Source organism: Melitaea cinxia, chromosome 3 (genome assembly GCF_905220565.1).
Source record: "Melitaea cinxia chromosome 3, ilMelCinx1.1, whole genome shotgun sequence".
Lineage (NCBI taxonomy): Eukaryota > Metazoa > Arthropoda > Insecta > Lepidoptera > Nymphalidae > Melitaea > Melitaea cinxia.
The window spans coordinates 13,103,410-13,126,881 of NC_059396.1; the positions used below are offsets into that span (position 1 = coordinate 13,103,410).

General features: G+C 36.0%; 1 protein-coding gene across 1 annotated transcript; it reads left to right on the forward strand.

Moving 5' to 3' along the window:
• The first annotated feature begins 442 nt into the window (after positions 1 to 442).
• On the forward strand, positions 443 to 23,108 carry LOC123669518. The gene is made up of 14 exons (XM_045603120.1): positions 443 to 475; positions 756 to 953; positions 1,389 to 1,447; positions 3,435 to 3,621; positions 7,489 to 7,661; positions 8,293 to 8,614; positions 8,986 to 9,079; positions 9,155 to 9,272; positions 9,354 to 12,342; positions 12,425 to 12,455; positions 12,498 to 12,668; positions 13,948 to 14,076; positions 18,661 to 18,852; positions 22,577 to 23,108. Exons 2-14 carry the CDS (start codon positions 759 to 761, stop codon positions 22,729 to 22,731), a joined length of 4,815 nt encoding a protein of 1,604 aa, XP_045459076.1. The 5' UTR covers positions 443 to 475; positions 756 to 758; the 3' UTR covers positions 22,732 to 23,108.
• The last annotated feature ends 364 nt before the right edge of the window (positions 23,109 to 23,472 follow it).

The window sequence follows — 23,472 nt, forward strand, 5'->3', positions numbered from 1 at the left end:
CAACATGATCCAGGTAACTGCCATTGTTTATCGACATTAGAAGTACGATTAATCGACATATTGTGTACATACATTTGAGCGATACACTTTCGACCTGTGTTGTTTTCTAATATTCCACGGTTAATTTGAAAATTAATAACATAACTACATATAATTATTAACGATAAAGTACATAATGGTTTGACATTTTCCAATATGGCTTACTTCTATCTTTCGTTTAAAGGAAGAATTATTTGTTTTTAATACATGTTACTATGTATTGTTATTAGTATACATTGATTAAAACACATAAATTTCTTAAAAAAAATGTTTTTCAAATTATTGAAGGTAATTGTTAAATTTCGAATGTGAAATATCACACTCGAAATTTATTATTATTTTTATTTAACCAATACACAAGGCTAATGGACTTATAGATAATGTTAATTTCCAGATTGTTTCCTGCTTAATTCATCCTTTTTGGTAAATAATTAAGGTAAATTTTCTTACATAACTTTCTGCTTTATGTATTAAAATGATGGGTACCATAATTTTAAGACTAAATTTGTCTATTAGAAGTAGTCAAGTAGAAGATATTTTTACAGAATGGGTTACAATGTTTTATTTTAGAGGTTGGAATATATATGAAAGAAGTTTCAATGTTATAATATCACTAGCACAGGAAAACTAATATAATAAATACTTAAGATTATTTAAATAAATATAAATATATATTTTTAATAATTGTTGAGTTTCTAAGTAACCTTTATTAATAGGTAATGGATCCAGTATTGGATAGCGAATGGCTTGGATCAAAAAATGATTCAATTGAAGAAGCCCAAAGTGTGGGCAATATTGTTAGAAGTTGGCAGTGGAGGGAACGCGGAATTGACCCGTTGAACTCTCCTTCAAACAAAACTGTTCTAGAAAATGTTGCTGAGGATATCCTAGTACAGAAACCTCTTAAAATAAGAGTAAGCTTCAGTCTGAAATTTTTACATCTATATAAATAAAAATGAATTGCTAAATGTGTGCTTAATGACAAACTCGAAAACATCTTGACAAATTAAGCTAATTATTTTCTTTAAATATTCTGTAGAAGGTTCTTTCTTATGTAATACAAAGTTACAAACATTACACAGACTTTTTGTAAATTTAAGAGAATTTAACTAGTATTTCATATTATATCATGAGTCAGCTAGTTTTGAATAAAAGAAAACCTAAATATTAACAAAATAGTGCCAAATATTAATACAAAACAAACTTACTCTCAAAGTTTTTCCATAAACATTTATAGGTGCATTTGGCTCAGTTGTTGTATACCATTTCTAATATAATTGATTGTTGGTTAGTTGTCAAATATTTACTGATATTATTAAAGAAATCTAATGTTAATTTTTTTATTGCAGTGCTGTGATTTGCCTGGATATCCTAGATCAACATATCTCATGGTATTTAGTCCCGATGGGTAAGTACCAGAAACATTTCCACATAAAAATACATTTTTCAAAATGAGAGTCAGACACAAAAATATATTTATATGCATAATGCAATTACCAACTTACATATACAATAATACCTTGAATTGTGCTACCTTACATGAAATTAGACTTACACAATTTTTATATCCTTAAATTTATTTTTGATTCTTAATACTCCTATTAGTCATACTATCAACATACTGAATGTACTTGTTTAATATAATTATCTAATAGATCAAATAAATGACTAATGCAGTATACTTTTTTGTGTTGTCCTTATCGCACTTTTTTCCTTTATTTGTATGTATTGTTTTGCAATATTTTATATAATCCATAGATTTCTATGTTTATGTATGTATCCATGTGTATGTGAATTTCTATCAGAATGCCGCCAAAATGAAAATGAATTACGAAACTTAGGGTGGTCCTGAAAACCAGTGTTAGGACTAACAATGCTAACTTAAACTTTGTATTTAGTCGTTGATGTAAATTATGTACTATGTTTTCTTTTTATATAATTTTAACCTGATGCAGTGTGTTTTCACAAATAAATTTATTTATTTATTATTATTATTATTTAAGTTTATTTATGTTTATTATTATTTAAGACAATCTTCGGTATTACAAAACTGCACATAATAATCCCATTTAATATAATATTAATACAGAATAGATCTCTATGTGACTTATTAGACTATGTAATCTTATATACCTATATAAATAGAGATTTCCACCTATATATTGACTCATCAAGATATCTCTGGAACCATAAGGTGTAGAACTGTAGCTCCTATCGACTCCAAATTTGGTAAGAATCTTCTATATGTGATTTAGAAATGATCAATGAGCGGATTTTATGATTTCACGTCCCCAATACAAACAAAGATTGCGGGGGTGGGCATTAACAATGAAAATTTTATATGTATGTAACTCCGAAACTATTGAACTAATTTTTATCAAGTTTTGTAAGCATCGTAAGTTGGTCTGAACTGGAAGATATGGAAGTTTTTATCTCAATTGGACTCGGTAGGTGATGCTGCTATTGATATGTAACTACTGAATTAATTTTTATCAAATTTTGAAAGTATCTGTAATTTTGTCTAACTTGGAATATATGGTAGTTTTTATCTCAATTGGACCCGGTAGGTGGCGCTGCTATCGGTATGTAAGCTATCAAATTTGGTAGCTGTTTTCCGGGCAGGGCAATGTCTGCCGGGTCCACTAGTTTATTATAATGCGCCAAAAAGGTAGACACCAACAATTTCACTATAATCATCAGCACATGGTACAAACAATTGAGTGGTACCTCAATTATAGGCACATAGAGCTTACATGAGAGTATTTCATTACAAAAACATAATTATAGAATTAAATCAATAAAAATTAAATTAATACAATAAACGGTTCGCTTAAACCGAAAATAAAAATCATCATATCAAAAATTTCGCTCTGGCGGGTACATCGTTCCATAGCTTAATTGGCTAGAGCGCCGACACGGTCAGTCGGAGACGCGGGTTCGAATCCCGCTAGAGCGGTCAATTTTTGATATGATATTCAAAAATGTTTAGAATTCCTAACGTGAGGGTAACACAAAAATAAAAATCGTACATATTAATACAATAAATTTAAGAATAAAATAATCCAATTTAAATTAATTAACAAAATTAATAATTATATGATAGAATTAAAATTGATACTACAAAATTAAAATTAATATGAAATATTAATAATAAAACAATCAATTATAAAATTATGAATAAATTGAACATTAAAATCAATGCCATAAAAGAAATTAAGATTAAAATTAAATTTCTCTTTAATTTGTTGATTCTCAGTCTGTAATCAAATTGAAAAATCTTAAAAAATGTTCTTTACTTTCATAATTGTTTGGTTTTCTTTAATTATGGTCGAATTTCGACCTCTGTCCGACCATTAGTAATATTAATAAAAAAATGTTAATTGTTCCTATTTCAGAACTAAGGTAGCATCTACACATGGAAACCACAATGTATATGTATCAGAGTTGGCTAGTGGTAAACATGTGAGGATACTGAAAGGCCATCCACGAACACCATGGTGTATTGCATTCCATCCTTCGCACCCGCAACTCATAGGATCTGGCTGCCTCGGTGGTCAAGTTAGAGTTTGGGATATTTCAAGCGTAAGAAAATTTACTCGTCTTTATATATATAATTCTTTCATACATGTGTTTGTCACCTAACTTCTCCTAAGCGGCTGGACTGATTTATTTGAAATTTCATGGGTATATTTTCAATGTATTCATGAATGCTTTGAAAACGTTGAACCCAGAAGGTGTTACTGTTGGTATGTCAGCCATCTTTGGTAGCTGGTATTTTCGTCAGGACAACATCTGCCGCTAGTATTGTTATAATATTGAAATATGCCATAAGAATTTTAAAAATTCTGATTACAGCAAAATATGTATGAAGTTGATTGCTTGCGCAAAAACAAAACCTGAATTTTTTTTTGTGACATTGTTGTAATTCGCCTCTTTTGGGAATAATAAATAATAAAAATAATAATAAAATAAAAATAAAAATATAAATGTTTATTACTCAGACAACAAAGGGTCCATAATTGTTAGTAAAAATAAAAGATGAAAGCTTAATAACTAATGTTAGTACTTAATAACTAAAAGTGACATTGTAATGTCACACAAATGCCTGAGTAGTGGACAGTCCCCGCTATCGGCGATGACCCTTAAGACATTGTTGCGGCTGCCGCGCACTCGCCTTAAAAGTGAGCTAGCCTTTTTGCGCAGAATGGCCGGGAAACTGTCGACCCCTGCGTGCGCGAACATACTAGAGGCACTGCAGTACCGCGGCAGCCCCAACAATGCCCTAAAGGCGTTATTGTACTGTACACGCAAGGCGTTGTAAGACCTCTGAGTATAGCTGACCCATAGACTGCTCGTATAAAAAGAAGTGCAGTAAGCTTTAAAAAGCGTGATCTTAACTGGTGTTGAGCAACGAGCAAATCTGCGGGCCAACATGTTCGCCCTGATCGACAACGCCCTGCGTTCTCGCTCAATATCAACATTATCCTTTAGGTCTTCTGTGACAATATGACCTAGGTACTTGAATTGGTGTACTCTAACAAGACATGTCCCGTTTAACTTTATTAAGGGTATATTTTCCGGTAGTCTCTTGCCAGCCTTGAAGACTAGGTATTCACTTTTCTTGTTATTGTACACCAATCCATGCGTCTCAGCGTATGACTCGCAAAAAGCCAGCATCCTCCAATTGCGCTGACAGAGGGGGCCAGCAGCACCATGTCATCCGCGTAGCTGATGTTATTGAAACATACGCCACCAATATGGCATCCGACCCTCATGCTGCTGAGCCCCTCAATCAGCGCATTGACATACAGGTTAAAAAGATTAGGTGAGCTCAACCCCCCCTGCCTCACTCCAACCTATATGGCTCCGAGTACTCGTTTGCCCACTATAGTATTCAATTGGTTGCTATACCAATATTCAAGCAATGAAATCAATTCTGCAGGCATTCCTACCTGCTGTAGCTTATTCCACAGGATGTTGTAGATGACCAGATCAAATGCTTTCGACAGATCCAAGAAGCAGGCATAAACAGGTGTGCTTCTGTCTGTGTAATACCTGACAGCATGCTTTAAGCTCAGGATTGCACTTTCCGTGGATAATTGAGACCTAAATCCAAATTGGAGTTCGTGAATGTGCAGATAACAATCTAACTGAGCGTTAAGCACACTGTCAAGTACCTTGGCTATGATTGTTGCTAATGAGATAGGCCTATAATTCGAACTGTTCGCAGTATCACCTGTTTTGTTCTTAACAATCGGTACCACAACCGTTTTCATCAAGTTCGGCGGTAAATATGAATGTACTATGCATAAGTTAAAAAGAAAAGCCATCACCTCAGCAAGGCGAGACCCCGCATGTTGAAGGTGCTCGATGCTGAGACTATCGTGGCCAGGAGATTTGCCCCTTGTCATTGATTGTAGTTAATTTTAGCAACGGTTTTAGCATTTACCAAGGTGTTAATATGTTTAAAGTTAATCTCAGCATCAGGCACCCTCGCCGAAGATTTTCGTGGAGGCTGTACAGCAAAATGATCCTTAAAAAGGTTTGCTATAGCCCGGGGCTCACCCACGCCATCTATAACCGCTGACAAGCCAGGTCTAGAACTAAATTTATTCGTGGATTTCCAGAATTTGCTGAAATCACCCTTAGCATGATAAGTCGCAAGAGCATCCATCCTAATTTGTTCTTGATGATTTTGACACCATTTCAGTCTACCTTTAAAGATTTTACGACTAGCTACCATATCGTTATACAGAGTGCCACTTTTAGGCCTACCATACCAAACCCACATAAGAAACTTAGACCTGGCCTCCTTATGCGCTTTACTTACACACCTATTCCACCCTCTCAATCTGTTTGGCAAACGAGAACCCGAGCTGTCACCCCTAATATCATAAGACACTGTGGCTGCATTGGACAATATTGATATCAAATGGCCATACAAATTATCTATTATACATCTGTGATCTTTGTTATGACAGACTTCTTTACAACAATTTTGACACTCATTTGGAAAATTAACATATTTTAATTGATTATTACAAATTTTAAAATAACAATCCGACTGCTCTTTTGTTCTATTTCCCCACTTAATTTTATTAATAATATTTTTATTTAAAGTCACTTTTTGTAAAACTAAATTTAAATTACCATTTATGATTAGCGGGAGATGATCGGACCAATATGTATCATATTTAACTGAAATAGTACTGATACATTGCCATGCTGCCTCGGTAACCACACAGTGATCCAACCATCTCCTACTACCGTGTGTATCACTAACGAATGTAAAAGTCTGAGGTAGGATATGTAACTTACGTACATCCGCACAAATCCATGACTGTTCTAAACAAAAGTTTTCAAATTCACTATAAAACGACTCACGTGGGTGGGCATTATAATCGCCCAGCATAAAAACAGACTCCACAGCACACTCATCAATAATTGCACTAAGCTCACTGAGACAATCCGTAAATTCTGTCAGGTTATCACGACAATCAGTAGGCATGTATACACTGCACACAACAATAGGTTTGTCACTAAGTGTTATTTTGATAGCACATATGCGAGGGTTTAAACACTCAACCACAGACACGCAAGGAAAGACACTCGTTCTCCATAACAGCGCTACTCCCCCATAGGGACGCCCTGTGATTACGCCGGCACCGGTGTCCATAGCTGATGTTCCCGTACTACCGAAGTCCTCATCCTCCTTCCCCAAGAACGGCAGGTCGTGAGGAAATAACCAAGTTTCCTGTAGTGCGACAACATCCGCACTCCGACATATCATCCTTACTCCGTCTATAGATCTTTTAATCGACTTACAGTTGAAAATAATAAATGTGTAAATTATTCTTAATTTTCGATACGCTAGATACTGTATATTACGCTGTATATTTAATCTACCAACCCGCAATGGAGCAGCATGGTGGAGTAAGCTCCAGTCCTTCTCCTATGTGGAGAAAGAGGCATATGGGATGATACACTGAATGCATATTTAAAAGAAAAATAAATACGATTTTTATCTCAATCTCTTTTGTTTAACATAAATACTTCATATTAGAAATTTGTTTACCTAATAGTTGTTTTTTTTTTTTAATGTCACTAGGTCGGCAAACAAGCGTCGGCTCACCTGATGGTAAGCGATTACCGTAGCTTATAGACACCTGCAACACCAGAAGCATCGCAAGTGCGTTGCCGACCCAATCTTCAATCGCCCCAGGAGCTCTGGTCACCTTACTCACCAACAGGAACACAATACTGCTTAAAAAACAGTATTATTTAGCTGTGGTCTTCTGTAAGGTCGAGGTATTACCCCAGTCGGGCTGCTCCATATTTTGAGCAGGAAATTCCTGCTGTGCCCTACCTCAGTGAAAAAAAAGTGTTTTCATTTTATATCGTTAAATTTATCGCTATATTTGGTTTGTGTATGTTTTGTATATGTTTCAGGGTGGAAGCGAAGTTTGGAATGTACGCAATGAAACAGTAATAGCTTCTATAGCATTCCATCCTCGAGAACAGTTATTGGTGATCGGCACATACAATGAACTATATTTTTGGGATTGGAGTCAGCCTGCACCTTTCACCAAAGTTTCGACGAATAACGTTCAAGAAAAAGTCAGGTAAATTAATATAAAAATTGAGTTATATTCATCAGTTCAGCCTATTGCAGTCCACATTTGGACATAGGCCTCTCAAAGTTCGCGCCAGACATCCCGGTTTTCCGCAATCCTCATCCAGCTTACACCAGCAATCTTACGTAAGTTGCTGGTGTAAGCTGGATGAGGATTGCGAGGTCGGAGGACGTCCTATACTGCGTTTGCCAAGACGCGGTTTCCACTCGAGGACCCGTCTGCTCCAACGGCCATGGGTCCTGCGACACAGATGACCAGCCCACTGCCACTTCAACTTGCTAATTCTGTGGTCTATGTCGGTTACTTTCGTTCTCTTGCGGATAGTCTCTTTTCTAATGCTATCTTTGAGAGAAACCCCAAGCGTAGCCCGTTCCATTGCACCATCCATTTCCATTCCATGCATCCATTTCCATTGCACGTTGAGCGACTTTAAACTTGTGGACCAGCCCCTTCGTCGTGTCTACGTCTCAGCTCTGTGTGTTAACACAGGCAGGTCTTCAAGCATTGCGGAATCTTCGAAGTGACTTCGACCTGACTTATATTAAGCATAATTTTTACTACTTATCCTTTTGCATATAAGGCTTTATAGAAAAAATTAAAACTATTGCTATTTTTTTAGATATGTGGCTTTTGATTCTCTCGGTTATAAATTAATAACTGGAATATCATTACGAGCAACAGCAGTAGGAGTGGGTAGCTCTGTTTTGCAACAGAATTCAATCTTAAACCCTCCTAACAACCAAAGCAATACTAGAAGAGATGACACTGACAATAACGGTCCAGGAAACAACAGGCCACAAGATAACTCTAATTCTACGCAGGATATTATAGTGAATTCTTATCAAAATTTAGTACAAAGATATGATAGCCTCGTGAGAAATTATCAACGATTATTTATGGTGCGGCACAGACTGACGGTCACACCACCCCCTCCTAGCACGGTACATACTGAATTTTAATTTTAAATTACTACATGCATATTGCAGTTTTATCTGCTTTGACATTTCAGGCGTTGTGTTCAATACTGTAGTAAAATAAATAAATAATCGCCTCACACTCAACTCACCCCTACTTGGATTTATTCCTGTGTCGAGAATCCGAAAACGCACAACACATAAGCACAAATGCCCAGACCACGTACAGGGATCGAACCCGCAACAGCTTTTAGCCAGAGCTAAGACCGTGGCGCTAATGCGTCGTTTAAAAAAACAAAATTTGTTTAATAATTTCATAGTATATTGAAATGCTTTTCTGTGTTATATTGCTGTAAAATAATTTATAACATGAAAAATATAAATTAAAATCCTTATAGATGGACAGAGGCACGGATCCGATGGAAACAGATCCAACACCTGAAGCAAATAGTATAACACAAACACCTCAAACTGCACCACAGGATACAGATGGTAATGAAATAAAAAATTTAAATTTGTATCTTTATAATAAATCTAAAATAAACATCCAAACTTTTGTCGTTGCAGAGAGTCCTTCCTTAAATACTTCCAATACAAACCAAGATACCAATGAAAATGTTGACAACGCAGGAAGTAGCCGTCTTTTTAATCTTGACGCTTTATCTTTTGACAGTGCCCCATCTAGGTAAAAATAGAATGTTTTTTGAAATATTAATATTGCCTAAAAAACAATTTTTACTTACTATTAAAGCTTTTTGTTTTACAGGGAACGAAATTTAGATCGTCACGTAAATTCTTTATTTGGATCGCGACCGTCTGCATTTCATCCCCTCAACAATAGTCCTGGTCGATCGTTTCGAACTGTCGATCAAAATGAAAGAGCGTCCAGGCTTTTACCAAATCCATTTTCTTCTACCAATGGGTCACAACGATCTAACTTAACATCCTTTTCAAGCAGTCCATCTTCACAACAATCAACAATAACCGACAATGTTTCTAATTCGTCGCGTACTAGCGTATTTCCAGCATATAGACCTGATTCTCCATCGATTCTTGATCTATCATCGCGCAGGTGGAATAGTGGTCGAAGAATTTTTGTAACCCTGCCAAATGAAAGTTCTTCCACTCTCACAGACAACGTCTCTCCAACTAATTCTTCTGCTCGAGAAACACCTGACACACCAACAAATTCCAATCAGAGACCCTCAACTTCCTATTCCTCGGGGCAGAACCAATCTTCAACGCCTGTAGATGCACAAACCATAAACGAAAGTCTCGACTTAATTCGAGATATTTTAAGAGATTCTGGTACGAGGCTTTTGAATCTGATTACAAATATGTCACTCTCAACCTTAGCCAGTGTCGAGGATGAGTTACCTCGTCGTACCAGAGCAACTAGGACGCAGTCTGATAACAACAATGAAGGCGAGCGAACGCCACAGCCAGCGCCACGGCGACGTTTACTTATCTCACACTTACGTCAGGAATTACTTTCCTCTAGTTCTGAATCTGATAGTGACCAGTCTCCGGAAGTTAATATTTTGAGAACAAGAAATTCTACGTTTAGAGAAGAAGATTCCGCAGAAGTTGAAAGGTCTCCTGGTGAACCTTCAACCTCCACTGCCTCTGAGAGCCCTATGAATCCTACCGACAGATTAGTCTTCGACCTTGGAGACGCGCGAAATTCTAATTCTGAATCAGGAGGTATTAATGTTACGACAAATAGTAGTCGGTTTCGGGTTCGGACTCAAAGTAATAATCCTGATCAAGGTCCAAGCACATCTAATAGTGAAAGTTTTAATACATCTGAAAATTTCACTCAAAACAGTGCTAGTGAATTCAATACTAACAGACCATCTACTAGTAGAGACAATTTTTGGGCAAACGGTTGCGTAGTTCCACCAGATGAGGCCTTTAGAAAAGTTAGAGGGGGAGTAAACGCATTACAGAAGCACACGATGCAGCTAACCAATATGTGGGTGCGGGGTAATCGGACGACGATGCTTGAATTGCGTAATATGTGGGAAAATCTTCGCAGAAGAATATTAATGCTACATAGAGAAACGGGTCGACAAGATTTACCGAGCTACTATACAAGGTCACTTTTAGAAAGATGTATGATGTTGACTGAAATGACCGACATTTCCCGAGCGTCCAGAGGTGTAAGACCACCGAATAGTAATAGCCAAGAAAATTCAGAGAGCGTTAGGAGCTCTGAAAATCTTCCTGATGAGCCCATAACTTCAGAAAGCTCTAGTATTCCAACTGAACCAGAACAAAGTACTTCTAGAAATAGTTCAAATGATAACCGTCAATCGCAGACGAGTAGAACTTCTCAGAGCAGACCTAATATTCGTTCTTCTCCCTCGCTTCGGAGAAGATTACAGCCTAGCTATAGATGGAGAACAGAAGATGATATTAGACGACGTATTCGAAATTCCGCTGCTTCTCGATTATCCCGTAGGTACTTAAACCGGCCACGGGGAGAATTTGCAAGAGCTATAGAAATAAGCGCAACAAGGCACGAAATTCGTATGCGAGCAATGCAAGTTCTCTCAGTTATGTTTAACATGATGATGATGTGTTTGGAGGAACGTGGTCTGAGCCAACTCATTATAAGTATGCTCCGTACTTTAAAAAAGGCATTGGCTCTAACATGTTTAATGTTAATGACAAACAGAAACAATGGACGCTCCAGTAACAGTTCATCGCCTCAACGAGTTGATTCCCCGAACGTCATTCGCTTGGAGAATGTCGATCACACTGGTCCAGTAAATGTAGATAGTCCCGACGAAGCGACGCAACAAGTAGTTACAGAAACACAAGAAGATCAATTACAAAACAATGCTAACAAACGTTTGAAAAAAGAAGCAACTCCTACATCTCAACCGACTCCGGCAGAAAACAACACCCGTGATAACACAAATCTACCCTCTGCACCTATTGCAACTCAAAGCAGTGTCAGTCAAAAATGGAGTAATAGACTCGCAGTACAAATTGCTGCTGCAAATAGAAATAATTCTGCTACCGCTAGAAACAGAAGAGAGTTATATATCGAAAGTAGACGGCTTAAAGCGTTACACAAAACTAATCCAAACGCTCATCCAATTATTAAAAAGAAAGCACTTCCACCTGTTTCAACATATAGAATTCCGACGTTGCGTATACAACCAAATAGAGGAATCCCTAGGCGTTTAACAACGTCAAGACCCGAATCTCAAAACGCAGAACCAGAAGCCGGTCCTTCCGGTATTTTATCCAACAGTGCATCTACTGGTCCTTCAAGGTTGCCTCCAGATGTGATGAATGAGTTCGAACACAGAATTAATATAATAAGAATGGCGCACATGCAAGCAGTTAGATTAAGAAATGCAGCAAGGAGCAGATTCCGGCGACTACAGACAATACGCCTTTACACTCCATCTTCAGTTCGGGAAATGTTCACCTTGCAACCGGAAAATGAAAACCATCACGAAAACCAATCTCCATTGCAAAGCAACACAGATGCTAATCGTCGTTCCGTTACTTCTTACGACTACAGACCCCATATTCTCACTCGCGAACGCATTTTCTACAGAGGATCTGGCGTGAGGCCATTTCAGGAGTCTGGACAATTCCATGCGGTCCTAAGCAACGCGTCAGTACCATTGATGCAGGATGGCGATGCCGATGGCAGTAGTCCAGATGCTCAGGGTAATCAAAACCAGAGACTGCCTAGAATTCACGAATATTTGCAACCGATAATTCTAGCTCAAGTGAGTAAGACGAAAATACAATTGAATAATGTGTCGATCGACGAGTTTTAACTAGGTTTATAAATTTTAATTCTATCGGCAGAACGCTATGGTAGTGGATGATGAGGGCAATGGTGGCGGTGGTGGTGGTGGAGGGGGAGGGGGCGGAGGTCGAGGCCCCGGTGGTGCGATGCCCGCAGTGGGTAGCGGCCTGGGGGGGATGCGGCGCATGACTGGTATGGCCGGCCTATTGGACGCTGGCATAATTTCGGAGGCCCTCCCCGCGTCATCGCACCGGGTACAAGCTTGGGATTTCACCACTGGTAACACTCCAGACATTGCTGACAGTAAGTTTCTATTTGAAGTTATGTATTCTTATGCAACTGAAATAAGCCACTTTTGTAAAACTAGCGCTACGTTAAGGCCAGGTGGTGTCCTGTACAAATAAGAACAGCATAAGCACTAAAATGTACGACTAACGCCATGACACAGATGTGTGAAATACGATAAGACAACTGCGGAAGTATTACTACAAATTATTGTGGAGTAATACTACAGACATCGAAACTGTATTTGCAAACAGGGCTATTCGCGGCATTTACGATTTTGGAGCTCGAGTCTTCCTGTGGGATGTTTTTCATTAGGTAGACATATCTTATACTATTAAACGAGCAATTCTTGTATATATATATCTATATAATCTGAATCTCGGAAACGGCTCCAACGATTTTTATGAAATTTAGTATGCAGGGAATTTCGGGGGAGATAAATAAATCTAGCTAGGATTCATTTTTAGAAAATGTCGTTTTATCCCTGTTTTTAGGCAATAAAAAAAATGGCTACAATATCGTCAGAATAAGAATGTAAATTTCGCATCTGTCAATAAAGTTGTAGTAGCTCAGGGGAAATCGGCCGATCGCGCTCGGCCGAAAAGATCATGGTTCGAATCCTCAAGTTTTCCAGCTCCGATTATCGTTTTTTTTTCTTTTTTTTTCTAAAAAAATAAAATCGAAAAATACTATTCATATTTTATCAATATGTAATTCGTATTTAAATATGATTTTCAAAAAACACGATTTATTAAAAATACCGAGCTAAGCTCGGTCACCCAGGTCCTTAACAATTACGTCGCACTGTATTTATAACAATATTATGTATATTTACAAGAAAATTGTTTTTTTTTTTTATATATATAGTAAAAATCGCAGTGTAGCACAAGAAGGAATAATTGTAACTCCTAAATTTCCGAATGCGCAAAGTAGACGTCCCTCCTTCTTTCTGAGTTATGATATTCGCATGTATAATAAAATACCACAAACGATTTTGCAATTGTCTCAACATAAATTTAAAGTTTTTATTAAAAATAAATTAATAGATATAGCTTATTATTCAGTGCATGATTATAAAGACGATATACATAGATGATAAAGACGTGTCGACTTAGTGATGCTGTATTTCATGCAAGATATTACCAATTTTTGTACTAAAACGATTTTCTTTCCGATTCTTCTCTGCAAAATCTACATTCCAAAATCGGTGGTCGCTTCACTTTTAAAAATAATAATCAATAAATAGTTAAAAATATCATAAAATATAACAAATAAATAAACTAATGATTACATTCAGGTTCGAAGAATGTGGTGGTACAGAGATGCAGAATTCATAATGATGCAAGTATCGACATATCAAAAGATGGAAGACTTCTGGTTGCCTTGTTACCAGTGCCTCGACTGCGAAATACTAATCACTGGTTAGGTAAGTAACATTCAGCTAACTAAAAAAAAAAATGCGTGTGTACAAAGTATACATGTTAGAAGTGAAACTTCTTTGGCAAACTAATTAAAAAAAAAACCGAAAAATAAATGTACAAACTATTTACTATATAATATTTACTTTGGCAAACTAATTTAAAAAAAAAAAAAAAAAAAAAAAAACGAAAAATAAATGTACGAACTATTTACTGCTATCTATCATAAAGTAGCCTACATTTCGTATCTCGAATTTCTTTAATACGCTTTATTCTAAGTATCTATTCTAATAAAAATTGGATTTCATAATGTAATCTATAAATTTTTATGTTAAGCTAAATTACAAAAAACTTGCAATGAAAATAAATTATATTGTCAAAATTCTTTTAACGACTGTTTATAAATATTTAATTTTAGCGTCATCTAGTTGGATTGCAATGTAACACTATCGATATAATGTTACTACTTTTGTAGTTTTTATAGTACACGCTAGGCTCTACCTACCAAAAACAACATCGAATTTTAATTAAAAGAAATTCAAAATATCACAGTAGTTTCCGTAAACAGTTCAAATTAGAGCTACCTATTTATTTTTTAACCGACTTCAAAAAATATTACTCAGTTCGACCGTATATATATATATATATATATATATATATATATATATATATATATATATATATATATATATATATATATATATATATTTGTGTATTTTCGGGGATAACTCCGTCGTTTATGAACCGATTTTGATAAATCTTCTTTTGTTGGAAAGGAAATATCCCTAGTTTGGTACCATGATAAGAAAACCAGGATCTGATGATGGGATCCCAGAGAAATCACCAGAAACTCTCGAAAATCCGCATAACTTTTTACTGGGTGTACCGATTTTAATGATTTTGAATTTAATCGAAAGCCGATGTTTATCATGTGGTCACATTTAAATTTGAGATCTGATTACACCTTTTGGTGTAATCTTTGATAATGCGTATTTACTTGACTATTTTTTCGTCTACCTACGTTGTATTACTTGTCGATATAATTGAAGTCGGTTTTTCTTCGTTTGCCTGCAAACACAATTATTAAATTTACCATATGTGAAATATAAGAAATTAGAAAACAAACAAAAACGAATTGAAACACGTGGTGTTCCCAGGCGGTCACCCATCCAAGTACTGACCGCACCCGTTTGCTTAACTTCAGTGATCGGACGAGAACTGATATATTCAACATGGTATGGAGGTTTAACATCGTAACGCGTGACGCCTTTGATCCGTAAAAATTTTACCCCTCATGCGCCTAAAGAAGTTTCACTTCAATAATTATTTAATAAGTGTGATAGATCTTTAGTATATTTGAATTATTTAATTTGATAAATTCTATCGTGCATAACCAACATGTGTATATTCCGTTTTTTTGGAAAAGTCTTATTTGCTAAACAAACCCCTGTCAATCGTAATTCACGTTTTTTCCGCATTTATCACCCACTTTCACAACATATTAGATAACGGACATTTGTAAAACACCATTTACTATTAATTTCACTAAAAATAAATATCAATATGTCATTACTAGCTGACCTGGCGAACTTTGTACCGCCTTCTTTATTTTTTTCTTAAATATAATAATTAATATATCAAAATAAAATATAGCCTATCTTTCAAGTTGGATCGAACTGCACATGGTGTGCGAATTTTATTATAATTGGTTAAGTTGTTTAAGAGTCCATGGAGGACAAACATTGTGACACGAGATTTATATATATGTTGCAGTCAGAACTCTTAACCAGTCAAAAGTACTATTGACTAGCGAAATCAGTCAAAAGTACTTTTGACTGGACAAGTTGGTCAAAAGTGGTTTTGACTGAAAATTATTGGTTATTAGTACTTTTGACTGCAAATTCGCGGTTAAAAATTCTTTTGACTGACGCTCTCCGTCAAAAGTAGTTTTAAGTGCAAAAAAGCGTCAGTCAAAAGCACTATTAACTCGTTAGATGTGAATAAATTTATGCCCGCGATCTTCTTGGGACTGCATGTCAATCAGATCGACTTGGCAGCGGCAGTTCATTTCAGTGTGCAGGATCGGTTTCTAAACCTGACCCATCCTTTTCTTGCTTTTCTTCCTTTGGCATACTTCGCACATTGATAAATATATATTGATCATTTCTTTTGTAACATTAGCGTACTTTTTTGCCGTTTCATTCTTAAGTCTATCGCAACCACCATGCCTTATAGAAATATGAGCAGCATCAATAATGTCGTAGATTTCCTCAGCCGGCAAAAATATTTGACAGGTTCTGTGTTTGTAACTAATTTTTTTTATACCACAAAATTCAATGTGTTAAAGCGTTGTAGTCTACTGCACTGTAATGGTGTTTCCTTTTCATTAAATTTCGCGCCTTCCACATCCATTGCAAACTTTTCAAATTTTTCTTTTGTCATCACATTGAAATGACTATCTTTCATATCTTCCATCGCTAAAATTCTTTGCAAAATGCCTTCTTTCTTTTCGTAGTCACTCATTTTTGTTCTAATATCAGCACGTTTTCCACTAATAATGAATAATATAAAAGTTTATATGTACGTTTGTCGTTATTTTTATCGACCACCCTAACTTTTTAAGAGTGTTGACTGATACAACCAATCAAAATCACTTTTGACGGAATCATTTAGTCAAAAGTACTTTTGACGAGCTCCATTGGGCAAAAGTACTTTTAACTGTTATTTTAGTCAAAAGTATTATTGACTAAAGCAAACGGTCAAAAGTACTTCTGACTGATTTTGCTAGTCAATAGTGCTTTTGACTGGTTAAGAGTTTTGACTGCAACATATATATATATATCATTATAAAAACTACTCTAATACGAATTCCGAGAGTACGGATAACTAATATTTTTGAATATGACATTACAATATCTTTTTTTAAAAGGCAAATAGGGATGTGGTCATAATATTTTAAGAGGTGAATGAGGTATAATGTGATAAGTGAATGAACAGCATGAGCGATAAAATAGGCCATGTTCTTTAACTATATTTTTATATAATATTACCGTAAAGCGATTTGTTGTTAATTTGTTTTTAGTTATTATTTTTTGTTTGTGAGTTGTATATCTAATTTGTGACGTCTTTTTACCGATCATTTTACATAAACGAAATATAAATTTTTTGTCTTTTATAAAGATACTCGATTTATATATAATTTTTTTCTTAATTCTGTAACTCTACTAATTCTTAGCAAAAATATTCAATGTATTGTCAGGTTTTGCAATATTTTTAGCATATATAATATGGTATTGTTAAATATTTGAACATAATATGAATTTTTCTTTCGTCTATGGCTTATTAATATTGTTCATTCATTTGCTCTTTGTATCACTTTGCTAAGCTTACAATATTACAGTAATACCCCGGACTTACGCGATAGGTGGGACTGAGCGCTATCCGCGTAAGTCGAATTCGCGTAAGTCGGGGTACAGTTTTGCGGGGTACTTTTCGTAATTGATCTGACTATCGATTCCCAAAAAACACAAAATCGTAACTTATGTACCTACGCGCCGATTCCGCACTACACGTCTGTGCCTGTTGTAAACTGAACGAATAATAATGCGGGTGGGGGGAGTCAAACAAAAACGAATAGACGAGAAAATTAAATCGCGTAACTCCGAATTCGCTAAGTCGAGGTAGCGTAAGTCGGGGTATTACTGTACTCTATTGTCTGTGGTCGGAAGTACGCCATATTTGTTTACTAAATAAGACTCATTCAAAAAAATGGAATATACAAACAACAACAATCAAGATCTGTGATCAAATCTGAGAATTGCATTTGTGTAAAGGCGGATTTATATTTGACTGACGTGTCGTGTCGTGTCGCATTAGAACAGAATCGGTATCATACATATTCTATGACAACGTTTACATTGATGTGTCGTGACATGGCTTCTGATGTGTCGCACCAAAACTGATCCCGGTTCGCGTCAGACAAGCAGGTTGTGGGGGTGCTGAAATGACGCCATCACGTCACGTCAGATTAATGTGCGCTCACGGCAATGATGTTTTATGACGCGTCAGTAGGGACACGGTATCGAATACAAAGTATCGATACTGTACTTATTAGTAGTATAAAAACAAATGTATCGATACTTCAAGGTATCGAGTACAAACAATCCATACAAACTCCTTCTCTTTTTTTTTTATAGAGTTGCCAGCATTAAAAATTGAATATCTTCTTCAAAATCTGAATCAGCATCCGATGACTTATAATGTTCTTCACATTTCAAACGTTTGACATTTTCTAGAGCTGCGGCTGTATTAATGCAAAATATTGTCCTGATGCGTTAGAACACGACATAATAATGTAAACACTAGCCATCACGTGATGACACGACACGACACGTTAGTCAAATATAAATCCGTCTTAACTCTCAACACTGTGTATATCCCATAAAAGGTTTGAGAGTAATATTTAAGGGTTATTAAGTCATGTTTATCATAAAACAAAACGTTTTTTTATTTTACATAATCGAAATTTCAATTAATTGAGTGAGAGAGTGTAAGAGTGGACGCATATATGTAGTGTGTGCGGTGTGACGCAGGCGTGTACTCGCTGGAGTGGGCGCGGCTGGGGCAGTGCCTGCACACGGCGGCGCTGGAGCAGAGCGCGGTGTCGGTGGCGCTGTCGCCCACGGCGCGCCACCTGGCCGTGGGGCTGGGCTCGCGCCGCTTCTCCAGCGCTCCGCACGCGCGCGCCAACGTCTTCGCGCTGCTCTACCGCCTCGACCCACGAGGTGAGACCACGCCTACTTTGTCTCTTTGACATAAGTATTGGAAGGGATGTTTGGCCGGTTCAACGAGAAGCGACCATAACGATACCAAACGTAAACAAAGCCCATCATTTTTTCGTAGCGACGACGGAACAAACAAAATATAGTCTATCTCTTTCTATCTTATTTGTTTGCTATTTGCTGTACGTCTCTCGGCAAGGTCGAACGATAATTTTACTGGCATTGAAAACGTTGGGACCGCGGGCGGCCTTTTGTTTTTGTATTATTTATTTTTATTTCATTCCGTGTCCTGCAGCGCTCAGGGTGATTTTTATATTTTGATAATTATTATTTAAGAAGTATCAAATCTTTTATCATAATCATATTTAATTAAGTAAAAAAATATTTTTTATATTTTAATAATTTATGTAATTAAAAAAAAGGTCATAAAATCCTTCATAGTTAAATGACCTCGCATTGGTATCTCGGCTCGTTCAACGCACTTTAGAGTGTTCGGCGACCAGTAGGAGTCGCTTTGTGTGTCGTATTTTTTTTTACACGACTGGTTCGGAAAGTATGTTTGTGGTCCGTCTGATGGTAATCGGATACCGTAGCCTATAGACGATTGCATCACGTTTTTAAAACTTCTGGTGATAATTTGCTGACCCAACTTCCCCTCTGACCTCATCCTTCGAACTCCTGCCGAACTCACCAGTAACAGCACTACTTGAGAGCAGTGGGACTAAATTCGGGACACCCAACGAATGTTTAGTTATGGATTTCACCTTAAGAATGAAAGTTTTATTGAACTATTGACAGACTTCCATGCGAAAGATTCCTCCTACTAGTGATGTACCGGATCGTCAAAAATGTATACCCCCGGATATGGATACGGATCTTTATTTACTAACTCAAGTGGTGTCGGCGCGTGACCTTGAAACGATAGTTGACGTCACGCCCGCTGTAACGATGGGCAGGACAGGTTTCGACTAGCATTTTAGTTTGCCAGATGGTCGGGATTTGGCGGGATTCTCGCAAATTTTTGTATACCCTACCGACTCCCGACAAAGTAAAAAATTCACTTCCCGAAAACAACTTCATTTTAGTAAACAATGATTTCAAGTTCCGAATTTTCGTTAACACACAACGGACGCTCCGGCAGTATTGGCATTAGAGAATGATGGGTGTACTGTCCTCGACATAGATGCTGTAATAAGAAAGCTATTGAGCTAGTTCAAAAGCTAAATGCAATATAAATTCTAAGGCAGTAAGAACAGATCCATATTAAATAGAGTATCAGATGCTGAAAAGGTACAATTTTATAAAGAAACAGATCAGTTTTCCAAACGAGCTATTAAGTACTTAGAATATTTGTATTCAGTGAGATCTCTTTATATTAGATGCTTATTAAAGGCTTTCGAAATTTTCACTAAAAAAAGAAGACTTTGTTCTCATGGAATGAGCTCTTGGATCTGGAAGAAAAATTGAACTGTAAAATGATTATTATTATCCTTTAAAAGAAACATTTAATTTAAATCGCCTTCCAGAAGGAAAAATTAATATGTCTAATGACAAAATATTGGCATGTTTTATGAGTAAGTGTAATGAAGTTTAAAAAAAATGCGTGCGTACAAAGTACACATGTCAGAAGTTAAACTTCTTTGCCAAACTAATTGAAAAATAAATAAATTATTAAGTAATTAAAAACTAATTGAAAACTAAGGTGAAGCGGGACACGAGGCAGGTGACGCCTGTACCGGACGAAGAAGTATCATAATTAAAAAATGTCGCACATTGAAACGTAGCACATATTCGTGATGTTTCATAGTAAAAATTATACCCTCATACGCCTAAAGAAGTTTCACGTCAAAAAATATGTTTTGCGCTGTCCATTCCAGTAAGCAATGCTTATTTGGAAAGTGTTTAGTTTACTGAATAATTTTAACACAAAAGAAAGGAACCGAAAGTGCAGGGATTTAATAAAAGCAGAGCTAATCATTCGAAAATTGTTTGAATTTTAAGTCATATTAAATAGTTAAATAAGACAAAAAAAATTTTTTTTGAATATCATATCAAAAATTGACCGCTCCAGCGGGGATCGAACCCGCGTCTCCGACTGACCGTGTCGGTGCTCTAGCCAATTAAGCTATGGAACGATGTACCCGCTAGATCGAGATTTTTGATATGATGATTTTTATATTCGGTTTAAGCGAACCGTGGCGCCGTCTATAGTGATAGCATAGGTCAATTTTTGATATGATATTCAAAAAATGTTTAGAATTCCTAATGTGTGGGTAACAAAAATAAAATTATACATATTAAGACAAATAATTGTGTTTGCTCGCAAACGAAAAAAAACCGACTTCAATTACATCGACGAGTAATACAACGTAGATCGACGAAAAAATACTCAAGTAATTGCGCGTTATCAAAGATTACTCAAAAAGTAGTTATCAGATCTCAATGAAATTTATATGTGACCACATGACAAACATCAGCTTTCGATTAAATTAAAAATTATTAAAATCGGTACACCCAGTAAAAAGTTATTGCGGATTTTCAAGAATTTCCATCAATTTCTCTGGGATCCCATCATCAGATCCTGGTTTCCTTATCATGATACCAAACTAGGGATATCTCCTTTCCAACAAAAAAAGAATTATCAATATCGGTACATCCAGTAGAAAGTTATGCGGTATAATACAACGCAGGTCGACGAAAAAAGCGTCAAGTAAAAACGCATTATTAGATATAGCTCGAAAAGTAGTTGTTAGACCTCAAATAAATTTAAATGGGACCAATTGGCACACACCACCTTTCGATTAAAAGAAAATTTGTCGAAATCGCTCCACCCAGTCAAAAGTTCTGATGTAACATACATAAAAAAAAATAAAAAATAAAAAAAAAATACAGTCGAATTGAGAACCTCCTCCTTTTTTGGAAGTCGGTTAAAAAGTAACACAAAATGCATGTGTCGAACTAAAAAATAAATTACGCTCAGAACTTTTTACTGGGTGCACCGATTTTGATGATTCTTTTATAAGTCAAAAACTAAGACTTGTCATGTGGTTCCATTTAAATATGACCGAAATATAATGAGAACTTTTTGAGTAATCTTTGATGACGCGTATTTATGAGACGGTCCAACGCTACGCCACGCCAACGCCATCTATCTGACTTCATTAAAACTATTTCAATGAAGAATCAATCCAAGGATGCGTCTACTATATCGTAGTGAGCTGTATTATCTGCTAGGTCGCAGTTTATTCTTTATAAATAATTTTGATGTTTCTTGTTTTAATCGAAAGCGGATGCTTGTCTTACGGTCTCATTTAAATTTGACTGAGATCTTTGATGACTACTTTTTAGTAATCTTTGATAGCGCGTATTTACTCGACTATTTTTTGTCTACTTACGTCGTATTAATTGTCGATATTGATTAGTCGATTTTTTTTTTTCGATTGCGAGCAAACACAAATATTAAACTACTAAGTCAGCAAACAAGCGTACATGATGCCCACATAATGGTAAGCGGTTACCGTAGCATATAGACGCTTGTAAGACAAGAAGCATCGCAGGCTTGGTATCGACTTACGCTCTCCCCTCCCTAGGAGTTCTGGCTGCTTTACTCACCACAGGAACACAACACTACTCGATAGCAATGTTATTTAGCTGTGATCTTGAGGTCCCCAGTCGGATTGCTCCAGATTTTAAGCAAGCTTAACAATAAAACTCAATTGTATTTCAGATAGTTCGAGTCGTACCGGTCTGTCACCAATCAAGGAACTGGAACAGACTTGGGAGCACGGGTTCACCAGTCTCAACTGTCTCCGATGGGCTCCACAGCCCGGTCAAGGACTCGTCTATGCCAACAACACCGGACAACTCATCATTATGAGCTAAACAAGTCAAACATTCTGGAATCTATCATTATATGAATATACATATTGGGGACTGTATGTGTAAGTTTGGTAAAATGAAATCTGAGCTTGATATACACCTAACAACCTTGACAAGGGCTTGTTTATGCCATTAACTTATGACTAATCTTATGAGTTTAACTAGAATGTTCTAGTATGTTCCTTTCAATAAATTCACATACTAAGAATTTTAATAACTCCATTTTTCTGCCATGTATTTTTAATACCTATAGATTATTATATAATGTAATGTGGTTCGTTAACTGGCCGAACCTTAATTCGACATCGAAGTCAACTATACCAAATGTTTTTGATAGCTTACAAGTTGTACAAGAAGACTATATAAATTTATTTAAATAACATGTGATTTCATTTTTCTATGAGGTTGGTTAAGATAAAGGCACCAGGCCAACTTTTTTTTTGGTTCTAACTTATTTGAGATTTTTGTAAAATATGCGTATAAAATTCAGAGTTAAATTAAATAAGAATTTAAAAATCCTAGTAGAAATCAAATATTTGTCATTACAAGAAATTGAATTGTGACAAAATAAATTATACTTATGTTTAACAGTATTTAAAGAAAATCAAATAGATATAAAACGCCTTTTGTAATTTATCGCGTAAGCATTGTACAGTTCTTGAAATGTTCTAAAATTAGTTTTCTTAATATGATTGATCTCCTTTTATTATGTGGTTTTAAAATAATTTCAAAATATTTTACTAG